The 25,369-nt window shown below is 44.6% G+C and overlaps 1 protein-coding gene across 7 annotated transcripts in view; it reads right to left on the bottom strand.

Moving 5' to 3' along the window:
* The window catches only part of JCAD (junctional cadherin 5 associated), a 151,669-nt gene that overhangs the window by 23,781 nt on the left and 102,519 nt on the right, over positions 1-25,369 (bottom strand). For 6 of the 7 annotated variants that reach the window (XM_014609036.3, XM_059729124.1, XM_059729125.1 and 3 more), the window contains one exon: positions 3,094-3,452. The exons of the other annotated variant lie outside the window; for it this stretch is intronic. In XM_014609036.3, coding sequence (XP_014464522.1) covers positions 3,094-3,392 — 299 coding nt within the window. In that variant the 5' untranslated portion in view covers positions 3,393-3,452. The remainder of the gene's footprint in view (positions 1-3,093; positions 3,453-25,369) is intronic. 7 annotated transcript variants of the gene reach the window in all.

The raw sequence follows: 25,369 nt of genomic DNA, 5'->3' as shown, positions 1-25,369 counted from the left end.
TGCGGGCACGGCAGTGGTGGGAGCGGGGGCTCTGCCCTGCTGCCGCTTGCCCCCTTCTGCCTTGTGCCCCCCCCCCCCCCCCCCAGCCCTGGCTGGGCAAGCGGCAGCAGGGCAGAGCCCCCACTCCCAGCACTGCCATGCATGCATCCCGCACCCCCCCCGCCCCAGCTGGGCAAGTGACGGCAAGGCATAGTCCACTGCTTGCCCGGCCAGGCTGGGCCGGGATGCAGGTGCCTGCCTCTGCTTGCCCAGCTGGGGTGGGGGGGCATGGAATGTGGGCACAGCAGAAGTGGGAGTGGGGGCTCTGCCCTACTGCTGCTTGTCCCCTTCTCCCTGGAGTGAGCTGTGCCTGCATCACGCACCCCACCTCCCCCGCCCCGGCTGGGCATAGCCTCCACTCCCGTCGCTGCTGAACCCGCATCCCGTACCCCCACCACCACCCTGGCTGGGCAAGCGGCAGGCTATGCCCTGCTGCCACTTGCCCAGCTGGGGCGAGGGGGCGGCACAGGATGCAGGTGTGACAGCAGTGGGAGTAGCAGCTCTGCCCTGCTGGTGCTTGCCCAGCTGGGGGGGGGGGGGGAGGGGAGTGTGATGCAGGTGCAGCTCTCCCACCACGGCCGTGCCCACGTCCCACGCCCCCCCACCCCAGCTGGGCAGCTTGTCCTAGCCCCAGCCCCAATTCCTCCCTCCTCCATGCCCCTTCCCTCCCCGCTCTGCCCACCACAACAGACCTACCAGCTGCAGGCAGCTGGGTCCAGCATGGTAAGGACTGCTGCCTGCTTAGTTTACGGCCGAATCTCTGAAGCGCTGCCAAATCTTTAGATCCAATTCGACCGAATCGAATTGGGACAGTGATTCGAATCTCTGAATCAAATCACTGTCCCTCCAAATTGGCCGAAGCCAAAGTGAATACCTGCTGCTTCACACAGGCCTACTTCAAAGGTACAGATAACAGGGCGCACACACAGAGAGGAACCCATCAAATGTTTTCCAGAGCAGGAGACAGAGAAATTCTGGAAAGAAGAGATACAGGTTGTTCAATAAAAAGTTGGGGGAGGTTAAGTATTTATTAGCTACCAGCCTAATGAGCTACCCTAGTCAATCAGATCAGTAGTTGGAAAATAAATAAACAAATAAAACCTAGTCTCTAAAATTGTTTGAATTTTCCCATTTTTAAAGGAGAGTGCAAGTTCTTCATTCCTCTCATGGTGTAACTACACCACAGGCTTCAAAATTGCTCCCTGGATGCAGCAGAAATGCATTGGATGCTACAAGAAAGACAAAATATGAGAGCTTAAAACAAATGCTTTTCCATGCCCAAGAATGCTAGTGACTTGGAAGCTTTCCTCTGATAGGGCAACTGTGTCTTAGGATTCACTACGTAAAACACAGTTGTTTAATGTTTTTTGTGAAAAATAAGATAAATTAGGCATTTCAAGCACAACAGTTTGTTCCCTATTTTAAATAAAAAAGGGAATTTAAAAAACCAGAATGAATAGTGGAGTGTAAACTTGACAGTTCTAACCCATTGCCCCTCATATTATAGGGGATTAGGAGAGAAATAGAGAGTCAAACCCAGTCAAGGACTTTTAACAAGAAGAACTTAAAAAGAATAGCTCCATACTTTCCCTTTTACAGCAGCAGTAACAGCCAATCTATTCATACCTCAAATGGGGCAGACAGGTGAGCTGTCATACAACAGTTCTGGTAATGCTGATATGCCCTCCATGTATTCAGCCCAGTTTTCTTCCTTTTCTTTGTGAATCCTGCTACAAGTCCAAACACAGTTCTCATTTTCCCTTCAGTTCATGCTGTCATCCTCCTCCTGGGTTTACATTTATTTTGTTCCCTCTCTAACTTCTCTTTTCATTTCACTGCTGACTGCTAACAACTGAGCTCCAACTGAGCAAAGGCTCACTTTGAATAGCATCTCATGTGGCTCCTGCCTATAATTTTTTAAAGGCCATCCTTCTTTCTTCTCCAGTTCTCCTCACTTCCAAGAGGTCAAACAAACTTGAGGATCCTCACCACCTTAGCCTCATCTAGACCAGAAATCCTCTGCATTCCCAGGACAGGACTTGCTTCCTTAATATTGCACGTATCATGAATTTGCTCTTTTCAGCAATCTTAGTTGGTTGTGGCCAAACAGTTTGTGGGCAGCTAAACTGGAAGGAGATGTGGACGGAAATGGCAGAATGGCCTAGCAGCCAGGGTGAGGCATGGCTGTGCCACATTATTGAAGGTGCAGGTGGTCAGCAGAGGAGGAGACTATCCCCCCACTGCATCAAAACTACGACAGGACCCCATTTACTAACTCAGGACTGTAACAGTTTCAAGATCCCTTATACAGGGGAAAGGGGTCTCTTTCTGATAAACACCGGTATATTTAGCCAGCCGGTCTACTGCCCCAGCCCCTCCCCTTTGTTAATTTTTAGCATACAAATGACTGCAAAAATATGATTACACAATACGCACTGTGTATACACAGAGTCCTTCCTGTCCATTTTATTCCAGCTCTAAAGTGCACGTATTCTATGCTAAGGGAGGTGCGGCTGTGCAAGCATGTTTTATGAAGTGATGACAAGGGTTTCCACTGGGTTTGGACTGCTTTAACTAGGAACATACAGGCACCTTCTCATGTTTGCTCCATGAGAACTGCCTAAAATAAAGATCTCTTTTGTGCAAGAACACCCACAGAGATAGTGACACACAGTTGGATGCCCACCAGGACTTACTGCACATGTGTGAAATAAGGAACTGGGTTCAGTTTTAAAACCATGCATTTTCCAGAGGCAAAGATTTTTCCTCTTTTGCTCTCTTTTGATCCTGGACTTTTCTTTATGCCCACCCTCGTTTTTAAAGCATGCCGCTGATAAATGAAACTATTCCCTCTTTCTCCTTTCCTCCCACTTGCTACAATTAGCAAAAGGCACATGCACATGCATGTAATTTGAGTGAAGTCACAGTGAGATGAGACTCTCAGAGGCATGGAAATAGAAATTATGGGCAGGCAGTAACAGAGGTTGAATTTATGCTTAGTTATCCGACAGAATCAGAAGGATAGGAAAGCAATGGCATGGCACTGAAACTTACCCCCCTTCTGAAGTAGGAAAAGTGGACAAACCCTTGAAGTCATGGTGGTAGCCAGGACCTGCCTGTCTCCCTTGGTTCCTGTGATAGCCTTCATTGTCGCAGAAGTTACCTTTGGCCACCAGTTTCTTGTTGTAAGCGCAGGCTCCAGGTTCTCTCTGAAACCCATTCACTGTTCGATTAGCAGATCTGTTCTCTACAATTTCACGACGGTATCCATCATATCTGTTCTCATATGAAGCAGGAGGGTTTTTTGTCAGTTTGTATCCATGAGAAATCAAGAGGTCCTCGACACTGAACATGTTGCACTGGTTTCAATCAGAGCTGTGCCATTGGAAACCTCTCTCCAGCAGGATCCATCACTGAAAAGAGGAAACAGAAGGCTGCTCTAATGAGAAAAGACATCTTTGGTCAATCTGCAAGCTGCTGAACCTAGACTTTCATCCTTTGGTCTCAATCCTCCGCCCTTATAATAAAATGCATAACACTGAAGTGCATGCAGATGCTGATGAATCATGTGTTGACCTTCCCTAGATAATATATCTACATTTACTCAGCTTAAGAAACAGATGCAGTGCTGCTGCTGAGTCAGCCTATTTGACTGAAAAAATTGGTGATCATTACAGTTTTCAGATTTTGATAAGCAATCTTTGAGAAATCTCTGTGCTGGAGATGAACATGATTCAGACCAGTGTTATCTCCAAAAGTAGTTTTTACTCTGATCCTGTGGAGTTGTGCTTAATGCCAGGTCCTTCCCAAGCTGGAAGGGAAGGATTACACTGCAGGATGGACAGGCTCCCTCTTGGAACCCTGAATATTCCAACTAAGCACAGGAACAATGGGAACAGTAAGGCATGATACCAATGCAAAGTGATTATGCCCCTCCATGAAAAGCACTACTAACATCCAGGAGTGCCTAAATTAGCCGCCTTTGTTTAGAGACTCTACAGGTTGATATTTCTGGAGGGTTTTTTTTTTCTTTTTACCTAGGCAGCCTGTTAAAACCTGCAATCAGATTTACTACAAATCAAAGGCTGCAAATAGGCTACACCTGAACTCTGTAAAATGATTCTGTAACACTGGTCTGGGGGTACTGTTTTTGTTATCTCAGTGATTTACCAGGCAAATGTGATCAGTGTGCAGTTCAGGATTTTTCTGACGAAACTTCTCTTGACAAGAGGGCCGCGGACCATACTGGTCAAGTATTACATGTCTCTCGGGGCAGCAGGTCTATAATAAAGATTACAGACTACTGTTGCTAGTTACTAATGAAATTGCATCTTTTACTGATGTGATACAGCCCTGTGTTTTCGTGAATAAAATCCTGGTTCTGTCCTATGTGATGATCTTTATAAAGCATGTCTACATCAAGTTAGAGGAGGAACTCTCTTCACTGTTAGCAGTAGTAAGCTCTCTGTATAGGATCATAGAAAAATAGGGCTGGAAGGGTGTTCATGAACATCTAATCCAGCCGCGTGCTCAAGGCACACCTTGTCAAGTGTCTGGAGATGCCATTGTGGAGAACACGCTTAACTAGTATGTTAGAATAGTGACTGTTCAGACTAGGCAGTTGTCACCCAGAAGTCTGAAGATACTAACTTCTGGCATTACAGTCTGCTAGGAGACTACAGCAGAGTCTATAACCTCCTCCTCCCCTCACCCCAAGAATAACCACCCTAGCCCCACTCTGCACTTGCAATATCATGCCATCCTTAACAGAGAAATAAAACACTTTTCCAGTATATACTTTAAGAGTGTGTTCATAGAAAGAAGGATCCACATACCATCCATATACCATCCTGTGCTATAAGAGTAGAACAAAAGCTTGGTATAAGCTAGCACAGACATGCTAGACAAAATAATGGAAAAAACTAGCAAAATCCCTTTCTTGTATGTGATAGAAGCTGTTTTGCTACATACTTTAATAACAGGATCTGAGGTCAGTTCAGGTCAACTTAAATGATTTCTCTATTCCTAATTGTTTCTAGAACACTAACCCTTGGGACTGTGTGAAGAATATGTTAAAGGTAAGAGCACAGAAAACAGAACAGCTGGCTGCTACAGCCATTCAACCTCTAAAGAGAAAAAGATCCAGCGTGACTTCCATAAACAATAGAATACCCACTGGAGAGCTCACAGGTGCTAGGAAGAAATGTGCTTTTCCTGTTATTATTGTGAGTCTTTAGGCTCAGTGTCAGCATTAACCCTTTCTCTGCCATTGCAATTAGTAGCCAGGTGGAAACCAACACTTGTCAGAGACTGACATGTAGACAGAGAAAAACAGCATAGGAGAAAAATTCAAAAGCTTTAAACGACGAGTCTTATTCTGATCCTGCTTCCACTGCTCTTAATCAGGAGTAGCTCCCACAGATTCAGTGGAGATTTACACTGGACAATACCGGGTGGTAAGTGATGCCTAACATGAGCATAGACTGCCAGTTTTCCACTTTCCCTGAAAGTTTTTCATACCTGAAAGTGAAAAGCTGATGTAAGAGGAGGGATATGTGCTACAAGGAAATCTTTTGCTGGGGAAAAAAAGAGGGCTGGCAGGGAACTGCTGGGGAGAAAGGATGTTTTTTTTTCCATAGCAAGCACCTTCTTTTGTGAGCAAAAGAGTGAGGGCAGGTGGGAGAACAGAGTTTCTCTGAGCCTCCTAATCTTCCTCCCTCCTGCCAGCACTATCCTATCATCCCCCTACTGTGTCTCCATTCCCCACATTCCCTACCATGTCACCCCTCCTCTCATTCATAACATGATTTTATTGTTTCTGAAGTCAGGCAGAAGGCAGGATAGATACAAATCCCTCTCAACTCAGAAACACCCCATGCTTCTTTTGTCCTCCAATCTAACCTGGTCTCCCACAGAAATTGCCTCTAGCTGACCTTCTGCTTCCAGCCTCCCTCTCCATGTCTCAAGACAATTCCCTACGGTCTCAAACTTCCATAACACACGCACAGTGCTTTCCATTTCAATGCCCCCACCCCACAAAAAAACCAAAAAAACCCAACCCCAAACAAACCAACATGCCTGGGAACAGACCTTTTGTTCACCTGCCACCCACTACCATGAGCTCAGGACTATCACCCCCACCAATACACACACCTCCACCCACCACCATCACTACCACTATCAGTTCAGGAGCAGCAGGAAGAGACCATGGAGTTGCAGGAAGCCTTACACAAAACTATATTCCCTGCTTTGTACCTTGCTCCTCTTTTGCCTGCAGTCTACATCCTCCAGAGAGATGGGAAATGTGGGGCAGCCAAGTGTATTGCATCCTCCAAGACCTGAGACAGCATCATTCATTTCCCCTCCCCTTCTAAGAGTCCCCCAGTGACAGCCAGTAGTACAGACTCTGCAGTACTTTTAACCACAGTGCCTATCATGTATAACTGACAGCTGTCACATTATTGAGAAGGTACAAGTTCTGTTAGTCCCCAGTAAAACCACTACAAATAAAATTAGGATAGATTTGGAACAGAAGATGGTGCCCTGGGTGGATGTGAATCTGAGGCTTCAAAGACTTAAGAGTCCATTCTCTCTTTTGGGAATGGACCTTAGGTAAATTACTCAGAGTGGCTAAGTACAGACAGTCAAAATGCCTGAGGCTGAATCAATTCAGTCTTTGCAAGTTAGTGGAAACTGCATCGACTGAACCGAGAAGCGAGCAAACAGACATTCACTTCTGATTCCAGAAATGCATCCACATGACTGCAGTGGCTCAGGCCAGAAGGTGGGGGTGCTAGACAGGCTTCTGTCCCCTGCTCGGGTGGGGGGGGGGGGCAGTCCCTGCCAGGGTTTTGCCTCCACCTCAGGCAGAGAGCAGGGTGGGGTGGGCATGGCCATGCTCCGGCCAAGGACTCACAGGCTGAGGCGAGGAGGCCCTCTGTGGCTGCACAGAACTGCAGACCGGGTCTGCTTTCAGGAGGTAGCGGGGCAGCCCCTGCCAGGCCCCCTCCTCCTGCTCGAGTGGAGAGCAGGAGGCATGGCCATGCCCAAGCTGGAGGCTTACAGGTTGAGGCAGGGGAGGGAGGAGGTTTAAAGTCCCTCCCAGGCCTCAGACTCCAGGCAGGGTTTACCCGGAGGATGGGGGAACAGCCCCAGCCAAGCTTTTGCCCCCTGCCCCCCACAGTACTTGTTCTAGCAGTGGGGGGCATGGCCACACCCCAGTCCGAGGCTTGCATGTTCAGGTGGGGAGGGAGGGGGATTTAAATCCCCTGGCTCCCCGCCACAGCATGCCAACCGGGGCTGGGGCATGGCCACGCCCCCTGCTCTCCTCTCCAGTGAGGGAGAAAACCCTGGCAGGGGCTGCCCTCTCCTCCCTTGAGAGGAGGGGGAGGGCGGGGGGCAGAACCATGGCAGGGGCTGCCCCCCTTCCAGGGCAAACCCTGGCTCAGATCCAGAACCAGGGAGGTGGGTTTAAACCACCACCTCTCCCCTGCCCACACAGGACCATAGTCAGGGTCTGCCTGGCAGGGGCAAAGCAGCTCCTGCCTGGCTTTTCCCTTGCTCCCTGTTCAAGCAGAGGGGCAGGGTGGTGGTCAGGTGCCAGCTGAGGCTGGGGGGAGGGGTTTAAACCCTGGCTGGGGTCCCATGCAGGCAGGGGGAAAGGGGGTTTCATAGTTGGTAGGGTCAGAAGGGACCTGAGCAGATCATCAAGTCCGACCCCCTGCCATGATAGAAAAGAGTACTGGGGTCAAACGACCCTGCCTAGGTGATCATCCAGCCTCCTTTTGAAGACCCCCAAGGTAAGAGTGAGCACCACGTCCCTTGGAAGTTGGTTCCAGATCCTAGCCACCCTGACAGTGAAGTAGCGCCTCCCAATATCTAGCTTGAATCTACTCCCTGTCAACTTATGGCCATTATTCCTTGTTAACTTCTTGTTACTCCCAGTAGCGCTCAGGGGAACAGGGACTTTCCCATTGCCTGCTGGTCCCCCCCTAGTGAGTTTATAGATGGCCACCAGGTCCCCTCTCAGCCTTCTCTTGTGGAGGCTGAACAGGTTCAGGTCTTGCAGCCTCTCCTCATAGGGCCTGCCCTGCTGCCCCCTGATCATGTGAGTGGCCCTGCTCTGGACCCTCTCCATGTTGTCCACATCCCTCCTGAAGCGCAGCACCCAGAACTGGATGCAGTACTCCAACTGCAGCCTGACAAATGTCGCATACAGGGAGAGGATCACCTCCTTGGACCTGCTTGTGAGGAGGATCACCTCCTTGCCCTGCTGCCCATGTCCCTCCAGGTCAAAAATGACTGGTCCACCACCACTCGCTGAGTTTAATTCCCTTCCCCCTTGCCTCAGTGAGCCAACCTGGCCACACACCCCCCACCTGTCTGTTTGAACAGGGTCCCCAGTCCCACTCCAAGGAACACATTTACCACCCTGGATGGGCAGCACCTGCCCCTGCCCTACTCCCTCTCTCACCGTGGAGGCCTCAATCTGCCTCCCCCACGCTCCTTTCCTCCCACAGACTTACCAGCAGGAGGCTGCTCTCCAAGCTGCTGTGCTGCATTCCTGGCCGTGCACGTGGCATTTATTGGTGACGTTATCAGCCAAAAAAAAGCTGATGGCCGATAATGTTAATTTTCCTGTTACCAGCGCCAATCCAATATGCTACTGATATATCGGTACACCTCTAGTAACGTCTGTCCCTAGCCAGTATGTCTGACCTTAGGTAAATCACTCAGAGTAGGTCAACACTGCAGTTTCCCAAGCAGGCTCAACTGGCCAGTGCTGAGCTCTGAGCTGTTGCAGCTGCTAGTACCTTAGCTAGCTCACTTATCTCTTCATCATACAGCCACATGGTTCAATTCTCTGTCTGTGTCTGAATGCCCCACTATAAAATGAGGGTACAATGCTTTTTTACTGCACCAGGGTGTTGTGATGATAAATACGCTCAAGATTATGAGGTGCTCAAGCACTGGGATCCAAGAAGCCATATCTGGGATCCAAGGAGCCCTATAAATACTTAAAAATAGAGAGGATCAAGCCAGAGGTGTCCATATTACCACATTTGGGCTTTTCTCCTAGTGTTTCAAATCCAAGGTTTCCATTTTTCATGTGAAAGGCCAGCTTACCATCATTTGATTGAAATTAAGAAAGGGAAAATGTATAATGACTATCAAGAAAGAAAAAGAAAGCCTGACAACAAGATCTTTCATTCTTTGGCGTTGTCTCTAATACGAAGTGGTGGAAACCCTCTTTACTTGAAACATTTAAAGGATCATCCTTAGAAAATAAGTTAAAGTAGGTCTCCCTCACTACCCTCAATAAATATATGCCAAGTCCCATGAGGCAAGGGTTTTTTTTTTCCTATAACAGCACTCCAACCCTACTAAGTCCCCTACCAATTTGCTGTGGGTTTTGCACTCTATTTTCTTGGTGTGTGTTTTCTCACATGTGGTGGGGCAACGCATATAATAACAAAAGAAGAAATAAAAAGACAGACCAGATGGAAAAAAAACTGTCTATACAAACAATGATATTAAATACACCACATAAGCCAATGTGAAAAAGAGAGAGAAAGCTCTCTCCTTAACTTCCTTCAATTATTTAGCTTAGTATATACTTTTAACAATAGTATCTATAAGACTTTTTGGCAAATGTGTACTTGCCAAATTGACTAGCCCCTTTCAACTCAAATAAGATAAAACATGAGTAGATATAAACGGGGGCATAACTGGGCAATAGCAGAAAGGTGGAGTAGATGCCCTAATAAATCATCTCTGTCCCTATGGTCAGTTATATGAAGGGAATTGGTTCTCACTACTGGCAACATGCCCGAGAACTTACCTTACTACCTTCTTTACCACCACGATTCACAAGCAGGCAGGAGAGGTTGTGTTCTCCTGTAAAAACACTGAATTCTTAGGATCACATCCAGTCCCACAGGGGTATTGTTGGCAACACAAACAATCCAGGCTCCAAGCTAGGAATTGTTGTGTGCGCTGAAAAGCATGAGGGTAATTCCTCGGATGAATGATAGCTGACCAGAAATTAGTCCTATTGCTAAAGCACAGACATGGAGAAACCTTCCTCCCAAGTCAGATGAGAGCACTGTAATAGCAGAATCATGGAAACCTGTGAAATTTTGCTTGAACAAAGTTGTAAATGAGATTGGGATGTTAGTGCCTAAGGTCCATTAAGAGACCAGCAAACATTCAAAACTCAGGTTCAATATTGGGGCACCCCTCTACCCAACATCCTCCTACACATAAAACAAAACAAAAACCATATGGGTTAGCATGAGTGGCAAAACTTTTCCTGCTGCTTTCTCAAATCTATCAGACAGGGCCAGAGAGTCAGTGTGCAGATTTTCTAATTTGAGGTAAGAACAACAATACTGGCAAACAGTTTGTTTTCCCAGAGTTCATTTGTTTTGTTTGCCAATTACATCACTGTTCTCTGATCGGTTTTGCTTCCTGAGGATGCTGCTATCTTGCCAGTGTTTCCGACTTGTCAAAGTCAGCCAGTCCAACTCTGTGATACAGTGGAAACAAGGGCCAAACCTTCTTTGACTACTTCAAAACTTCACTGGTCAAAGAAATGAACACACAACTGCAAAAAGCCTGTATGAGCGCACACATGCACAAGCACGGTTCAGGATTTAAAATCTCTGGTGCTCAGACACAAAGGGACCCCCTTGGAAGGGGATGCAACTAAAATGCCTTGTGGAAGTAGGAGGGACGGGTCCCCCAAACGCACTGATCTCACTGGTCTTCTTCCAGGTCCATTTACCCCCTGGACATCCTGGATCTTGAAGAAGCCATGCTGCTCTGACAGTGGCTGTACTTAGAGCCACTATTCACAAAGATGAGGATCATGATCCTCAGTACTAAATTCTGTAGATTAGGGGGTCAGCAACATATAGCTCATGGGTTGGATCTTACCTACAGAGTTGGCAGGCTTTGTCCAAGACCCATGCCCATGCCAGAGCTGGGCAGCAAAGAGCTGGGCCTGCCCCACTTCTCCCCACCCCCTGTACTCCCTTGACTGCAGCATGGGTGTAGTTGCCAGCCAGTGGGCAGCAAGCAGCAGATTCGGGAAGGACTAGGCAGCACAGTAGTGGATAGGGCAGGACTGCAGATCAGGCAGGAAGCACAGGGCAGGAAGCAGAAAGCAGAGCAGCAGATTGGACAAAGGAAGGGGATCAGAGTTGTTACCACACTTAATATTAGACTTTTGGTAGTGGTGCTGAACGCATAAAAGCTTGAAGAAGAACAGTTCATTCTTTCAAGAGAGCATTTACTGAACACAGCAATTTGCAACTTCAAGCACAAAACAAAGAACAACGGCAAAACTTTGCGTAAGCTAAGACACAGCCCAGTAAGACACAGTGACAGCATATACAACTTCGTCTAACTTAAAATGCAATATAATAAAGGAAAACAACAACAGTAAGCTTGCATAACTCTTAGGTAATCCCGAGGGCAGAGAGTCTCCTTATAGTCAGGTATTTAGAAAGTCCTTCTGGGGGAATCTGCAGGTCCTTTTAGGTGGTAGAGTGGAGCTCCCACAGGCCTCATCTCTGCTAGGGTTTTTACAGGTGAACCTGCACCTCCTTCTCCCCCTCGGGTGCTTGACCACAGCATGTATTTTATGTACCTCAGGTATAGCATGCCCCTCATGTATAGCATGACTCTCATGCATTCAGCGTCTTTGTTTCTTCTCAGATATTCTAGTCTGTCACCTCTTACAGGTTCTGCTTTGAAATGTAAATGTAGTTCTCTATTTTTTTGGGTCGCATCAGCCCAAGCAGTTTAGGATTCTCTCCTGCTCTCTTAGGTCCATCTCCAGCAGACACATGTGATGACTGTGCCAGGTCTTTGCCAAGAATGACACTAGAGGAGGGTGCGGGACTAAGATTTGGCATACTTGACAAAAAGGTTGGCCCACACTGGTCTACAGTAGCCTATACTGCTTTCTTCTACTGGACTCTGAAGTTCTTCAAGGCCATCTAAGCTGGATCCTCTTGTTTCAACTGCCACCCTCCAGAGCACCCACGTGAGGCCTTCGGTGGGGTTGGCAGAAAGGCAGGAGGACATGCTGCTAAGCTGCTGGTTCCCTGCTCCAGCTCCCATCTCCAGGTAGAATCTGCAGGTCTCCAGTTCTAGACATGCAGTGGAGCATGTTCATGTTCAAATACAATCTTTGTATATTCTTCACTGCATATCTGTCCTGCCTACCGCTGCGTATCAGCGTGTAACATTTCATAAACATTATTCTATACAACATTACACACCAAAAAATTTGTTAAAGAAATTGCAAAATGAAGCACTCAAATGTTAAAGAATGCTGCAGTCCCCTTGTGCATATGCCTTATGATATACATTTTGATTACATGATCACATGTGTAATCCCACAGGACTCCTACCTCATTCAATCTGCAGGATGGACAAGGATCACTTAATAAATAGCTATATATTTTTTCTCCTTGGTTTTTACTGGGTGGTCCTAAGCCTTATTTAATACAGATGATTACCAACCTGCTATGAAGCCAAAATTCTTAATTCCCTTATGAATTTTTTGATAGCACTATTGCTACACTATCAGAGTGCTTCACCATCATTTGCTTGTGTCCACATACATCTGCAAGATGAAAATGTGGTACTATCCCCATTTGACAAAAGGGCAGTTGAGCAACACTGACAGATGAAGGACAAACATTTCTACCAATCTGAGGTGCCAAATTTGAGATGCTCAGGAACTGATTTTTTTAGAGCACATAGCACTAAATAGCACCTCGCATATTCAGTGGAAAGTTCCCAGCAACTTCAGATGCAGATATGAATCCTCAGTACTTTTGCAGACCAGACTTCATGGGACTCAAATCAGGTACCAAGAAAATATGCAGACCAAAAGTTAGAGAAATATTTGGTTTCAGTGATTTGCCTCTACATCCAACCTCCTTGCCCAGACAGTTCCCATTTCCATCTTCCAGGCCTTAACACATTTTAGTCCCCAGTCTCATTCTCTCCAGGCATGTTGTTTTAATTCAGCTTCCTATTTACCTCTTCTCTGATTTGTTGTCTTAATCTGTGCTATCCTTGATTTCCTGTGTCAGTTTTTGGTCAGTCAATCCCAGTCTTTGCCTCCTCATCACAGCTGTTTGGCAGATCTACATTCCTCCTGCCTATCCATGTACACTCCATACTGGTTATTAGCATTCTAATGCATTCAGTTCCAGTTTCCCTTTTTTTTCACGAAGTCCTGATTTTACATGCGTCTGCCTACTTTACCTTCACCATTTCTCTGTTCCACTCTCCCCCTGGCTCCCACCCTCCTTAACCAATTGTTTTACATTTCTCCCAATTCTAGTCTCGTTGATCAAAACTTCCCTTCCTCAATACCCATGCACAATCTGATCACAAACTGGAGCTAAGAAGAAATGGAGCATGCTGAGTCAGAAAGTCAGATTGGTATATGTCCAGCCTGGTCAACAACAAAAGCTGTAATACCAGAAGATGTTCAGTGAAACATGAACATCTGGTATTCATAAATACCAGAAGATGTTTAGTTAGAAAACTAAGTGGTTAAAACGAAAAAAAAAAAGTCTTTACTAATGATGTGCAAACTGGGATTTTTCAAAGTTCTATAGCTTGACTAAGTTTGGGTGCTTTTTTTTCATGGGGATAGCAAAAGACATCTTCCCTCTCATCAGCAATATCTTCTCCTTGACAAATTCCAAGCTTCAGCTCGAAAACATCATGGCATTGAGAGCTTCTCAGTGAAATGGGTATAAGGATTTTTTTTAACATAGACAAAAGTATTCGTGTCCTAATGTTGTTCTCCAAAATGAATGGTTTTAGATGAAGGTTTCAAAAGAAACCTGAGGCAGACGCTCAGCATAGAAAAAAATCTCAGGCAAAATGGTTCAGCTTCTCTTAAAAAGGGCTGCCTAACCTCCTCTATTTTCCATTCCCTTTCTAAAATGTTCCAGTAAGTGCATTGAAAACAAACATTTCAAATTAATATTTTTTTAAACAGTAAAATCAAATTAGACCTAAGCTTTTCACAGCAGGGATTGTTCTCTTGCCTGTGTTTGTACAACGCTTAGCAAGCTGCCACTCCAAACCCTGATCAGTGCTGCTAGGTAGCACAGGAATACAATGAAAGTCAACATAGTGCAGTAACAGGGATTACAGAAAGCATTCAAATTTAAAAAACATAATCCAAATGTTTGAACAGTCTTCACAAAAACATTAATTATGATCAATTATAACAATGAGGTCAGCGTACAGGTCAGAATAAGGGAATAGCAGGTTAAGGAATATTAAGTTTGATATATCCAAGTCAGCAGGGTCTAATGAAATTTACTGCTGAATACTTAAAGGTACTTGCCAAATCAATCTTTGAATGATTAGCAATGAACTTCAGGAATTCATGGTGGATGGATGAAGTGCACAGGACTGGAAAACGGCCAATACTGATCTTTAAAAGGGGGGGAAAAGAGGACCCTGGGAGATTCAAAAGCAGTTGGTCTAACTTTAACACTACAGAGATACTGGAAAAAATCTGTACGCAAAAGTGAGATACTAAAGATATGGTGAATCTTGACTTTAGTAAGGTTATTGAAAGTCTCACATTCTATTTTCATAGCAAATAAGGAAAGCATGGCTTTCAAACTAGGGTACACATACCCCTGGGGGATATACAGCACTTTGCCAAGGGGCACATGCCTAGATGTTAGTAATGGCAATGGAATTTCTGATTGGTCAATGTGACAAAGGCATCTTCCAGGCCTGATACCATTATGGCTCTGCCTTTGTCTCTGGGCAAACCGTCCACCTTGCTCTTCTGCCACGCCTTGTTGGTAAATGATTATGATGTCAAATAGGCGGGAGGCTGACCTTCGTGCACCCAAATGACCACGAGCGATCAGTACATGCTCCTACCACCTTTCTACATGACCCATGCTTCGCTGATGTCATGCTGTAAACATAAACAGCTCCGGCTTACAGCTGGGTCGAACATAGCCCCTTGTAAGGCCACTCATGTACCGCCCTGCTTGGGCCTTTCTCTTACTGCTCCCTTCTTGCAAGGGTCTCTCGCACTCCGTCCCCCTCTCACCAGGGCCTCTTCCATACTGCCTATCCAGGCCACACTCCCACCGCCCTACTCTGGAGAGATCCTCAGGCTTGCCCCCTTCAGACAGCCCTGGCCCAGCCATTTGGGCCTCTCCCGTGACCCTCATTTGGGTAGTGACTGCTGATTCCTCTGCTTACTCTCTTCAGCCAGCCCTGGCCCAGCCTTTTGGGTTCACTTTGACCCTCATCTGGGCAGTGACCACTGATTTACCCCACTCTGGGCTCTCTCAACCCTAGCTCTTCACCAAGCCATTCCTTACGCCTGCCCCCTTGGGCAAACACACCACCCCTCCTACTGGGGCCCAGGGTCAAACACCCCCTTGGGACTCTCTCAGCTTAACTGGCCCCACTACTCCACCCTGCCACTTTCAGGGCCCGGGGTCTTGCACCCCTACAGGCTCAGGTGCTTCACAAAGCATGCTTGCCTCCCTCTAGCTCTCCAGATAACCCACCCAAATGGTGGGGGTAAGCGTTTAGGCACCCTGACCCACCTTACACCGGGGAGGTTCTTGGTCCTGGTATTTACGTGGTCCTGCCCTGCCACAGGCAGGGCCTCTAGGTCTCCTTATCCTGGCAGGGTGCAGTTTTAGGTCATGCCCAGGACCAATGAAGCCTCCTCCTTCCCCATAGCCTCACCTTTACCTCAGATATTCCTGGAGCTGGAGCTCCACCAGGCAATGTTACTAGGAAGCAGCTAATTTCAAAATGCTCTGCTCTTATAAGGGAGCTCTCCCAAAATGGCCACTCCCATTAGCCACCTGGCAGCTCCCTGCTCCAGCCCTTAAAGTGACAGATACCCTAAAGGGTGTTCTGTCACAGTCAATATGCAGTAAGTAGTGGCATTATCATGTACTGACATCTGTCTCAATGTTCTTCCTAAGAAGTAAACATGAAGAGATGCATTGGATGTAAGGAGCACAAGCAGCTGTATTTTGCAGATAGAGTATGGCTCAAAAAATTTGAAGACTACTGATGTAGGTGAAATCATTAGAAGATCTAGGTGCAAAAGAGTAAAACTATACTGAAAAGCATGCCTTTACCACAAGCTTATTGGGTCAGGCAGCCATGCTCTTAAATGTGTCATGCTACTTTTCATGCGCTACCTCCAGAACTGGAAGAGGGGCAGCTGTATTTGAGCAGTCTTAATTAGTTTGCCAACCGCAACCCATAAATGAAGCTATACTGAGTCTGGTTCAGGAAGTAGGCACACAGTCCAGCATGGCATATTTATATATATATGTATATATGTACTTTACCCAAGCCCATAGATGGATCTAGAATTTTGAAAAAGGGTGCAGATGTTGTGGTACATCATCACTTTTATAATATCACATATTTTTCCCCAGTTAAAATGAACTAGAAGCTTTACTAATATGCTAGGGATCTAGGGTTGTATTATTCAGTTTAAGATTGAAGAAAAAAATATATATCTTCATTGGAATGAGTTAAAGAAATGATCTGCAGTGCTGTGACACAGGAACCTTATTACCAGAAGCAGCTAACAGACAGCAAAACTGCAGAACAAAGATTGGTGGAACATCAAAACCACTAAAAATAAGAGAGGGTCATTAACACTTGTAGTTTGAAGAGTTTTCTATAAAAGCAGGTTGATTTTAATGAGCCATGAAGTCAACTGACTTCTTCAGCACTGACCGATTAGACTGCTACTACCAGTGCCGGACACTTGATTTTAAACTTTGGGTGGAGCAGAAATCAAAGGGGGAGGAGGGGGTGCAACTGCACCAGTGCATCCCCCCAATCCACCCCTGCCTGTGCCTTGTATAAGAAAAATTTGCCAAAGAACACTTTGTAATAGTTGACTGTCACAGTGGGAGGATCCATCCAGTGGTGACCCTTCAGGGACCCTCTCGGATCCAGGTGTAGTCATTAAACAACTTGGTTGCTAGAATACAAAAAGCAATTTAAAATATTGGCAGATGACACCAAGCTGGTGTCAAACATTTTGACAGTACAAACATTTTGAAAGATAGGAGTAGAATTCAAAATGTTTTCAATAAATTAGAGAAATGGTCTGAATAATGATAAAATTCAATAACATACAAAACACTGCATTTAGGAAGGGGAATCAAACAACAACCAATTAGGAAATAACTGGCTCAGCAGCTACTGTACGTAATAGTTGAACTGAACCGGGCTGAATTGAACGGAAGTCAATAATGTGATACTGTTGTAAAACAATAAATGTAATTCTGGGAAGTATTAACAGAAGTGTCATATGCAAGGTCAGTAAGTAATTATTGCACCCTATTCAATACTGGTGAGGTGTTATCTGGAGCACTGTATCCAGCTTTGTGCATCCCACTTTAAGAAAGATGTAGACAAGTTCAGGAGAATCCAGAGGAGGGCAAGAAAAACAATGACACAGGCTTAGAAAACGTGCCATTATAGGACAAGGTAGAGAGAACTGGGTTTACTTGGTCTAAAAAGTGTGTGTGGTGGGGACGGAGTACATGATAACAATCTTAAGAAATTATCAAGTATTGATAAAATGAGGACAGTGACCAACTATTCACCATGTCTAGGAGAGTGAAACAGAAATTATTTGGTGTAATTTGCAAAGGAAATTAAGGTTAGAAAGTGTTTCCTGAGATCGAACTGTAAGAGTGGTGAATCACTGAAGCTGTAGGAAGATTATGAAATTCTCTTCACTGGTGATTTTAAGGACAGGTTAGATAAACTAGACAGCTAAACAAAGACAGTCTAGATTCTGATCCTGCCTAATGAAGAAGAATAGGCTACAGTAGTGGTACTCAACCTTTGGGCCACAGCCTGAATCTGGTCTGTAGGGCTACATCACCTGGTCCTTAGGTCCTGAAATTTGGTGGTGGGGGAATGTCACAACAATTAATGCTGCTATTGGTCCCTTGATGTTAAATTTCTGGGTTGGTGGGGAGCCCCATTGGGGTCAATGATACAGTTCTGTGTGTTGGTACTGGATTTATGACCCAGATACCTTGTTCTGGGACAACCCAAACCCTCAGGTTACAGCCCTTAAGTCCTGGTCTGAGTCCCAGTCCTCAGTTTTTGGCACTGGACCTGGTCCCATTCCCTGAGTCAGAGTCACCATCCCTGTCCCGGAGGAGTTGCTAATTGTTGGCACTGGATTTATGACCCAGATACCTTGTTCTGGGTCGACCCAAACGCTCAGACCTGGACTGTTGTGGTCAGTCTGAGGGTTTGGGTCCACCTGAAACAAGGTATTTGGGTCATAAATCCAGTCCCAACATTACATGTCAGGTCACACTGACATGCAGGGCCAGATTTGGAGGGTATAGTGTTGCTCCAGCATGTGGGATCAGGCCTGGCACACATAGTGTTGCTCTATGGCTATATCCAGCACACCTGGGGTTGCTCTGTGGCCAAATCAAGAGCACTGACTCCACACTGAATCTGGCCTGCAGGCTGATCCTGTCCATGCAATCTGACCCACTGGGGCTAGAAGGCTGAGCACCCATGGACTAGACCACCTCTTGACACTGCTCATAGGCCTGCTTCTTCATTAAAATAAAAAACCTCCACCATGGCTCACGTTTTTCATCTGAAATGCCTGCAGTTTCACTGCTACCTGCTCCAAAGCACTTGGCAACATATCAAGCTTTATCCTAAAACTAAATTTTTAAGGGTTATGGTTAAAAATGTTATCAGAGAGATTTATATTGAAAATACCAAATGATAACTATTGCAGCAAAATGGTACTCCACAATAGACACCCAAAATAAGGCAGCTGCTGGCACCTGATCATTCTGATTTTTTACACACTTATAACTCCCAGTGATTGCTAGGAAAGCCCCAGAGAATTTAAGCTATTCAACAAGTACTAGACTCCTCTGTTGGAAGTATCAAGCTTGATCTTTTCTTTTTTCTAAGTTAAGCTTACACAAGAGAACTGACTAAAATTTGGAACTTCCTTCCTATGGATAATCCTCATATTTCAATGTTTGTCCTAAAATGGGATGAAAAGTTCAAACATTGTAGTTTTCTATTAAATGAGTCTGCTCAAAAAAAATCTGATTTGGAAATGTTGGGATGTTTCATTTTCACTAGAAATAAAATAGTTTGACATTCCGAAAACTCTTGAATCCCAAATCTATTCCACCTCTAAGAAGATCTTATATAACTTTTAGGCATCTAAATGATTAAATCCTACTGTACAACAGCCACCAAGTTACCTGAACGTCTATGTCTCTAGAAGTGCCCCACCAGGATAGCTAGCTCATGTCCTCACGGCTAGAACACTTCCCTGGAAAATGAGAAATGTAGGTTCAAATCTCTTCTAGCTTAGACCCTGGGTCTCCTGCTTCCTTGGCAACTGCTCTAACCTCAATGTTATTGGGATAAAAAGTGTGTAGGCCCTCTTCCTCCACAGTAGATGTCTCCCTCATAGGTGGATTCTTACAAAATGTACATGCATAAGCGTCCTTATAGGAGATGGAGTCTCCCAGGGAGCCCAGAACATAGCCAATGACAGAGCTACAGTTCCTTTACAGCAATACACAATAAGGAAATAAAGTTCAACACTGTGCATTTTTCCTGATGGGAAATATTCAGCGAAACCAACACTTTCCTATTAAAGATCATTCTAATGGAAAATTCCCAACCAGGGCTATTAAACAAGCATCTTAACTGACTCGTAACATGCTAATTTACTTTTTCAACTACAGTCAATAATAAAAAGAAAATATTATTTATAAAGTGTCATGTGTGATCTATCCTGCCAAGGCTCCCTTGGGTGTTGTACATAAAAACAAAACCAAATCAAAATCAGCATAAATGTTATAGCAGCCCCTAGAGCCCAACACTCTCATTACTCAAAGGAAATCACAGGAGGAAAGGAGGAGGGTTGGAAGGAAATATAGGGCCAGCAGAGGCCATACTGAAAAGAACACATACTAGAAATAAAAGCTGAGATAACCCTTTGTGAGACAGAAAGGTATGGGCTTCAGCTGATCTAACAAGGAATGAGTTTCAAACCTTTGGACCCACCACAGACAAGACTACTCGATTGTTGAGCTGAGACAGCCCCGGGATCCCTCAAAACTGGGAGGCCTCAGATCACTGACACCCATCTGGAAAAATCTCTGGGAGAGTTTCTATTACAGCCAAACCATATTTGGGATTTCAAAGACAGCAGCACTAACTGACAAATCATCTCTGATGCCTGCAAGAAGAAAGGACATGCCAAAATGATTGTAGGCCAGGAAATTTAACTTTGTGTCAAGCCCATGTGTTTCTGCATTTGTATGCCTCTCTAATTCATCTCACAGGAAACAACATGAATGCTGCATTTACCCTTCATTACCTGAGAAAAGGAAAGGCAACACATTTTTCTCTCAGGAAAAATAAAAAGCACAAAGACTTACACTTGCTGAAAATCAGGGTCCATACCCTTTCCTTCAATTTATGAGCAGAAATCCCCCCCCCAAATCCATTTGGAATTACTCCCAATAACAGTGTAACGATAAAACAAGGCTCCTACGAAACGCTGGAAAGGGGGAGAAGGGAAATGTTAACGTAAAGAATAAATAACCTATATAAAAGAGCCCGATTCCTGGCTAACAAAACACAGTAGTAGTCATTAGATGCCTCACTGTTATCAAGTAGATGGGGAGAGGTGGACAGTGAGTTGGGTATTCTTCACTGGTATCCAGACCTTTGGGAATGACTTCTGCTTCTCATCTGTCACAACCCTAGCTTGTTAGCACAATGCAAAGCTTGCCTGTTCTAACGAGTTAGGTACTGGCTTGGGCTGTTTGTAGGGTTTCAGCTACTCTGTCCTCTATTGATATGAAACCCACCACTTTTATGTCCTCTATTTTTCTCTTCAAGAAAACCAGATTGTCCTCTATGATGGCCACCTTAGCTGTTTGCAGTGATGATGTCAGACTCTTGCAGGGATTATGTCGGGGGGGAGGGGGTGTGCACATGCTTACTGTTAATTAATTTCTATTATATTAATATTTAGTTTGTCAGTGGGTAGATTTGATCAGGGAAGAAAGGGGAATTATTCAGACTCTACTCTTTTTATTTAGAATATTTTAAAAAGTTCTCCAAGAGCAAACTACTGGGTAAGCGCTTTCAAAGCCAAATAAGGAAAACAGCTTCTACCAGCTCCCATAGTAGCTGGTGTTCAGAATGTCTACAGCTTGTTTCCAGTAGTGAACAAGCACTCTACTGCTGTTCCAGAAGCAACCCAAGTGGGGGTTTTTTTGTCCTTGGCTTCTTATTTCCATGCACAAAAAGAGCAATTAAAATATATATTCAGTTGTCTTCCATACTGAAGATGTATCTGGTTCCTAGAGCAGTTGGCAGTGGATGAAGTATTTCCTCAAATGACAGCTTTTGTTTATCACAACAGTAGAACTAAATAGTAAAGTACATTTATCAAACAATGGGATTAGCCAACTCCTTTCCCTCCAAAAAAACAAGCTATAAAAGACAACATGTTTTAAAAATGAACTGGGTGTTCTTGTGCTGTTTATGCCACCTTGTAGGAATAAATTTGTCAGGGCAACAAAACACAGTACTTGCATTTCTTGACTGTGTCTTAAAATTAAAACCTTGAATGCCAACAGCTCCACTTAAAATACCTCCACGCAAAGCCTGAATAAATTGTTCCCACACTAAAATATGCGGTTCTTTTTTTTCTTTAATTTTTTTTTTAACTGATAGAAAAAGCACTTAGTTTGGGCAAAACACAGAGAGATCACAATAATAATTGCATTTAATCTTTTGAAGTGTGGAGTGTTTTAATAAGGAATCCATCACAGAGTTGGACTACTTTGAGATGACGGCGACATGGGTTATAAAGCTTGGGCACCATGATCAAAAGGATTACACACATTAGCATTCCACTAATCACAGCAGGATTGGTCAGCCATTCAGGCCAGGATTCAAGGAAAAAAAACCCTACAAACAAACACTTTCTCCTCCTCACAAATGCAGTTGGTGGCTTGTCCTTGATGATCCCTAGGGCTGTGTGGCATCCCTTTCTTTTAGACTGATGAAGATCTTGTGTGGTGGTGAGCACAGTCCTGTGTGCTCCTTCTGTTTATCCACCAGCCTCTCTTCTCTCACTATTTGTTTTACATTAATTTTGCATACTTTTCTAGAGAAGCAACAGCCTTCTTGTAGCTCTATATCTGGATCATAAATGCCCCTTGCATCCACTTCTCACGTCTGTGCACTCTGCCATGCATTCACACAATAGCTTTTGTTTTGTTCATTGCAAGATCCTAATACCATAGTAATTGTGTAAAAGATTCAGGGTTTAGTGAACATATATGTACTCCTGAGGTTCAGGAGTACTAAATTGTAAGTTCATAATATGCCACTGATCATCAGGCAGCCTTAAGCAAGGGTTTATGGTGGCAATTTTTTTGTGCTGAGATTCCTTAGAGACTGACTAGAAAAGTGTTAGCAGTGTAGAGGAAGAGAGAGCATCCTGACTTTCCTAAATGGCTACTGATTTTGGATGTCTACCTTATGACATTTACTGGTGTCTTTTGCACCCCAAATTGAAGCACTGAAAATTAGCGGCCACGCTTGGAAATTTAGGCCAGTATACTTCATATTCTAAGCATACTACATTCATTTAATACTGTCCAAGGAATCACTGACGCATGTTAATATTTCAATCCTGATATACTTTGGCAACTTGTACCACAGCCATCTTTCACTGTTTGGTGTAATCAACAACCGCCAGTTATCACTACTGTAGATGTTAAAAGATCCCATCAACCTCCTATGAGATCTTAAAGATCATATCCACGTTGTTGAAAGACTGACCACCCTTTCTTTTGTAGCCGGAACTAGTGAGTAAACTTTCCCAGTGTTCTGCAAGTCCACAGGCTCTTGAAACAAAGCACAATAGCAAGGTTTAGCAAGTGAGATAACCCTTTCCACTCAGAAGTAGAGGAAAACAACATCTGTTAAAAACAAACAAACTGCTGCATTGGGTTAGCAAAGACCCAGAAGATTTCAGAGACATAACTCCTGGTTGGGTCAGCACATTGCGAAAATTACAAGAGAACAATTGTTTCATACCACGCTCTCCCACCACTAAATTTCCTCAAGGTTAATTAGGATGGACTCCTGCCAAAGTCATTAGAACTGATTTGGGCAGGAACTTGCCTATGCTCAAAAATGACCGAGAAATTTAGAAATGCATCAGCCTCCAAACAAATGGGCTTTGCGCAAAACCAAATTTGCATGTAGCATTGTCATTGCTGGAACAGTCAGGAGAATTATTTTAAATGATCTTTCTCTAATTAGGCAGCTAAGCAGAAAACTTTTTTGCACACCCATTGAACAATGTATCCTTGTTTTGTTTTCTATGTGCTCATTGGGTCATGAAAGACTAGTCAAATTACATACTTAAAAGCAATATACCACTATAATCTACTAATGCTTAATACACACACTCAAGGCAGACAGAGCAGTCCACTAAGTATTTCCTGAACACTGAAGAGCATGTTATAGAATCTAATTCCAGCAACTCGGAATAATCGAAATGGAAGTGAAGACACAACCCGGGGCCCCAGCCTGGGCAAGAGATTTTACCAACCTGCTTTGTACTTGGGGTAGGATGATGCTGTCCCACCCAAGGAGCTGCCAGGGAAAGAAGGAAACACGCCTCAGGTAGTCGCTGCCCTACTCACTCCCCATGGCTCTCCAGGAGACAGTAATCTGCCTCTGTTCCTTTCCAAATTACCACCCCCATTCCTTGACAAATCACCTGTGCTGGCTTATGCACTGGGGAAGAGGGCTGGGTAAGGCCACTCCCATCTCCCCCATATCGGAGGAGAATCATGGGCATGCAATAAGGGTGGCGGAACCAGAGCCCAAGTGATTAAATGGTACAAAATGCCTTGGCATAACAAGCTCTATAGCAGTTGCTGTTAACTGTATTTGCTCCTGCAACATTTCCTTTTATTCACCCGATCTACTTTAGCCTGAAACTGGAAGATCATTGTTTTCCGAGTGTCTATTAATAACAATAACAAGTGGTAACATCCTTTTTTGCCTTGGAACAGAAACTTAAATAAAATGAAAGGAAAAACGCTCCAGCTAAAGAGCGGGGCTGGAGAAAATGAGATATGCATCTCATTGGCACTAACCAGGAACACAGATCAAAATGATTGCTCAGAGCAATCTGGGAGCCCACAACAAACAACACTACCACCGCTCTGCTGCTGCTAAATTTCTGGACACTTGGGAAGCTCCACAGGCCAAATAACAGCGCCCCACAGGCCAGGTAGGTCCAGCTGGTGGAGTTGGTCCACAGTCGTACCTAGTACATGGGGCTGGGCCCAGCTCGACTCATGGCTCCAGTCCATGTACCAGCTGCACCCCACTCATCGAGTCTGCACACCAGAAAGGTTGAGCACTACTATTCTCAGCTATTCTGAGACAATTATCAAATGCAATGTTCAGCTCAACATACTACACAAAGCTGCAGCTTTTTTTCTTCTCTGTTGTAACAGTTAATTGAGCCTGCTTGGCATCAGTGCCAATACCCTTATAATAGTAAGTAATAGAACAGAGGTAAATGTTTGCAGCCTTGTGTAGTACAGCCCTCACCCCTCCAGCTAAAGCCAGTGGGTCTCATTTGAGCACAGGTGAAGCTGCATGGGTAATTTGTGTGACCATAGCCTAAGATTCTTATGATCATGTTTTAATTTTCCTTTTTAAGACAAGCTGCTATGAAGACAGATGCTGACATGGGTTTCTTCATGCAGCATGGTTAAAAGCGTGTCAGCAGGGGCATATTTTCTAAATCAGGGCCTTTGACCTTAGTAAAGAATCCATGTCTCCGGTGCAGAAAGTTTGTTAAAAGGGAGAGAAGACTGGAATTAACAGGTGCAAAGTGACATGAGCAGCAATGGAGATCCTATGAAATTGTCAAAGGTGGTAGTACAACACAGCATACACCATGTTGAAGAAGACAACAAGGGTGTATGGGGAGGGAAAAAAAGATATGCAATATCAGAGCAGAAAAGAACTCCAAAAACTAGAGAGAAAGAATAAAAGAGAGATTAGATTTCTTCATGGGCTTTTTCAGGTTTGTTCAGAAACGGACAAAATTATATAGACCTTAAAAACAGACAAACATACTTTACAAGATTTGGGGATTTAGCTAAACTCTTTTAATCTCATTTCAAAATGCCTGCAATCT

This window comes from Alligator mississippiensis, chromosome 5 (genome assembly GCF_030867095.1).
Source record: "Alligator mississippiensis isolate rAllMis1 chromosome 5, rAllMis1, whole genome shotgun sequence".
Taxonomy (NCBI): Eukaryota; Metazoa; Chordata; order Crocodylia; family Alligatoridae; genus Alligator; species Alligator mississippiensis.
The sequence above is the reverse complement of the archived record's forward strand: the minus strand, read 5'-3'. Positions and strand labels throughout refer to the sequence as shown.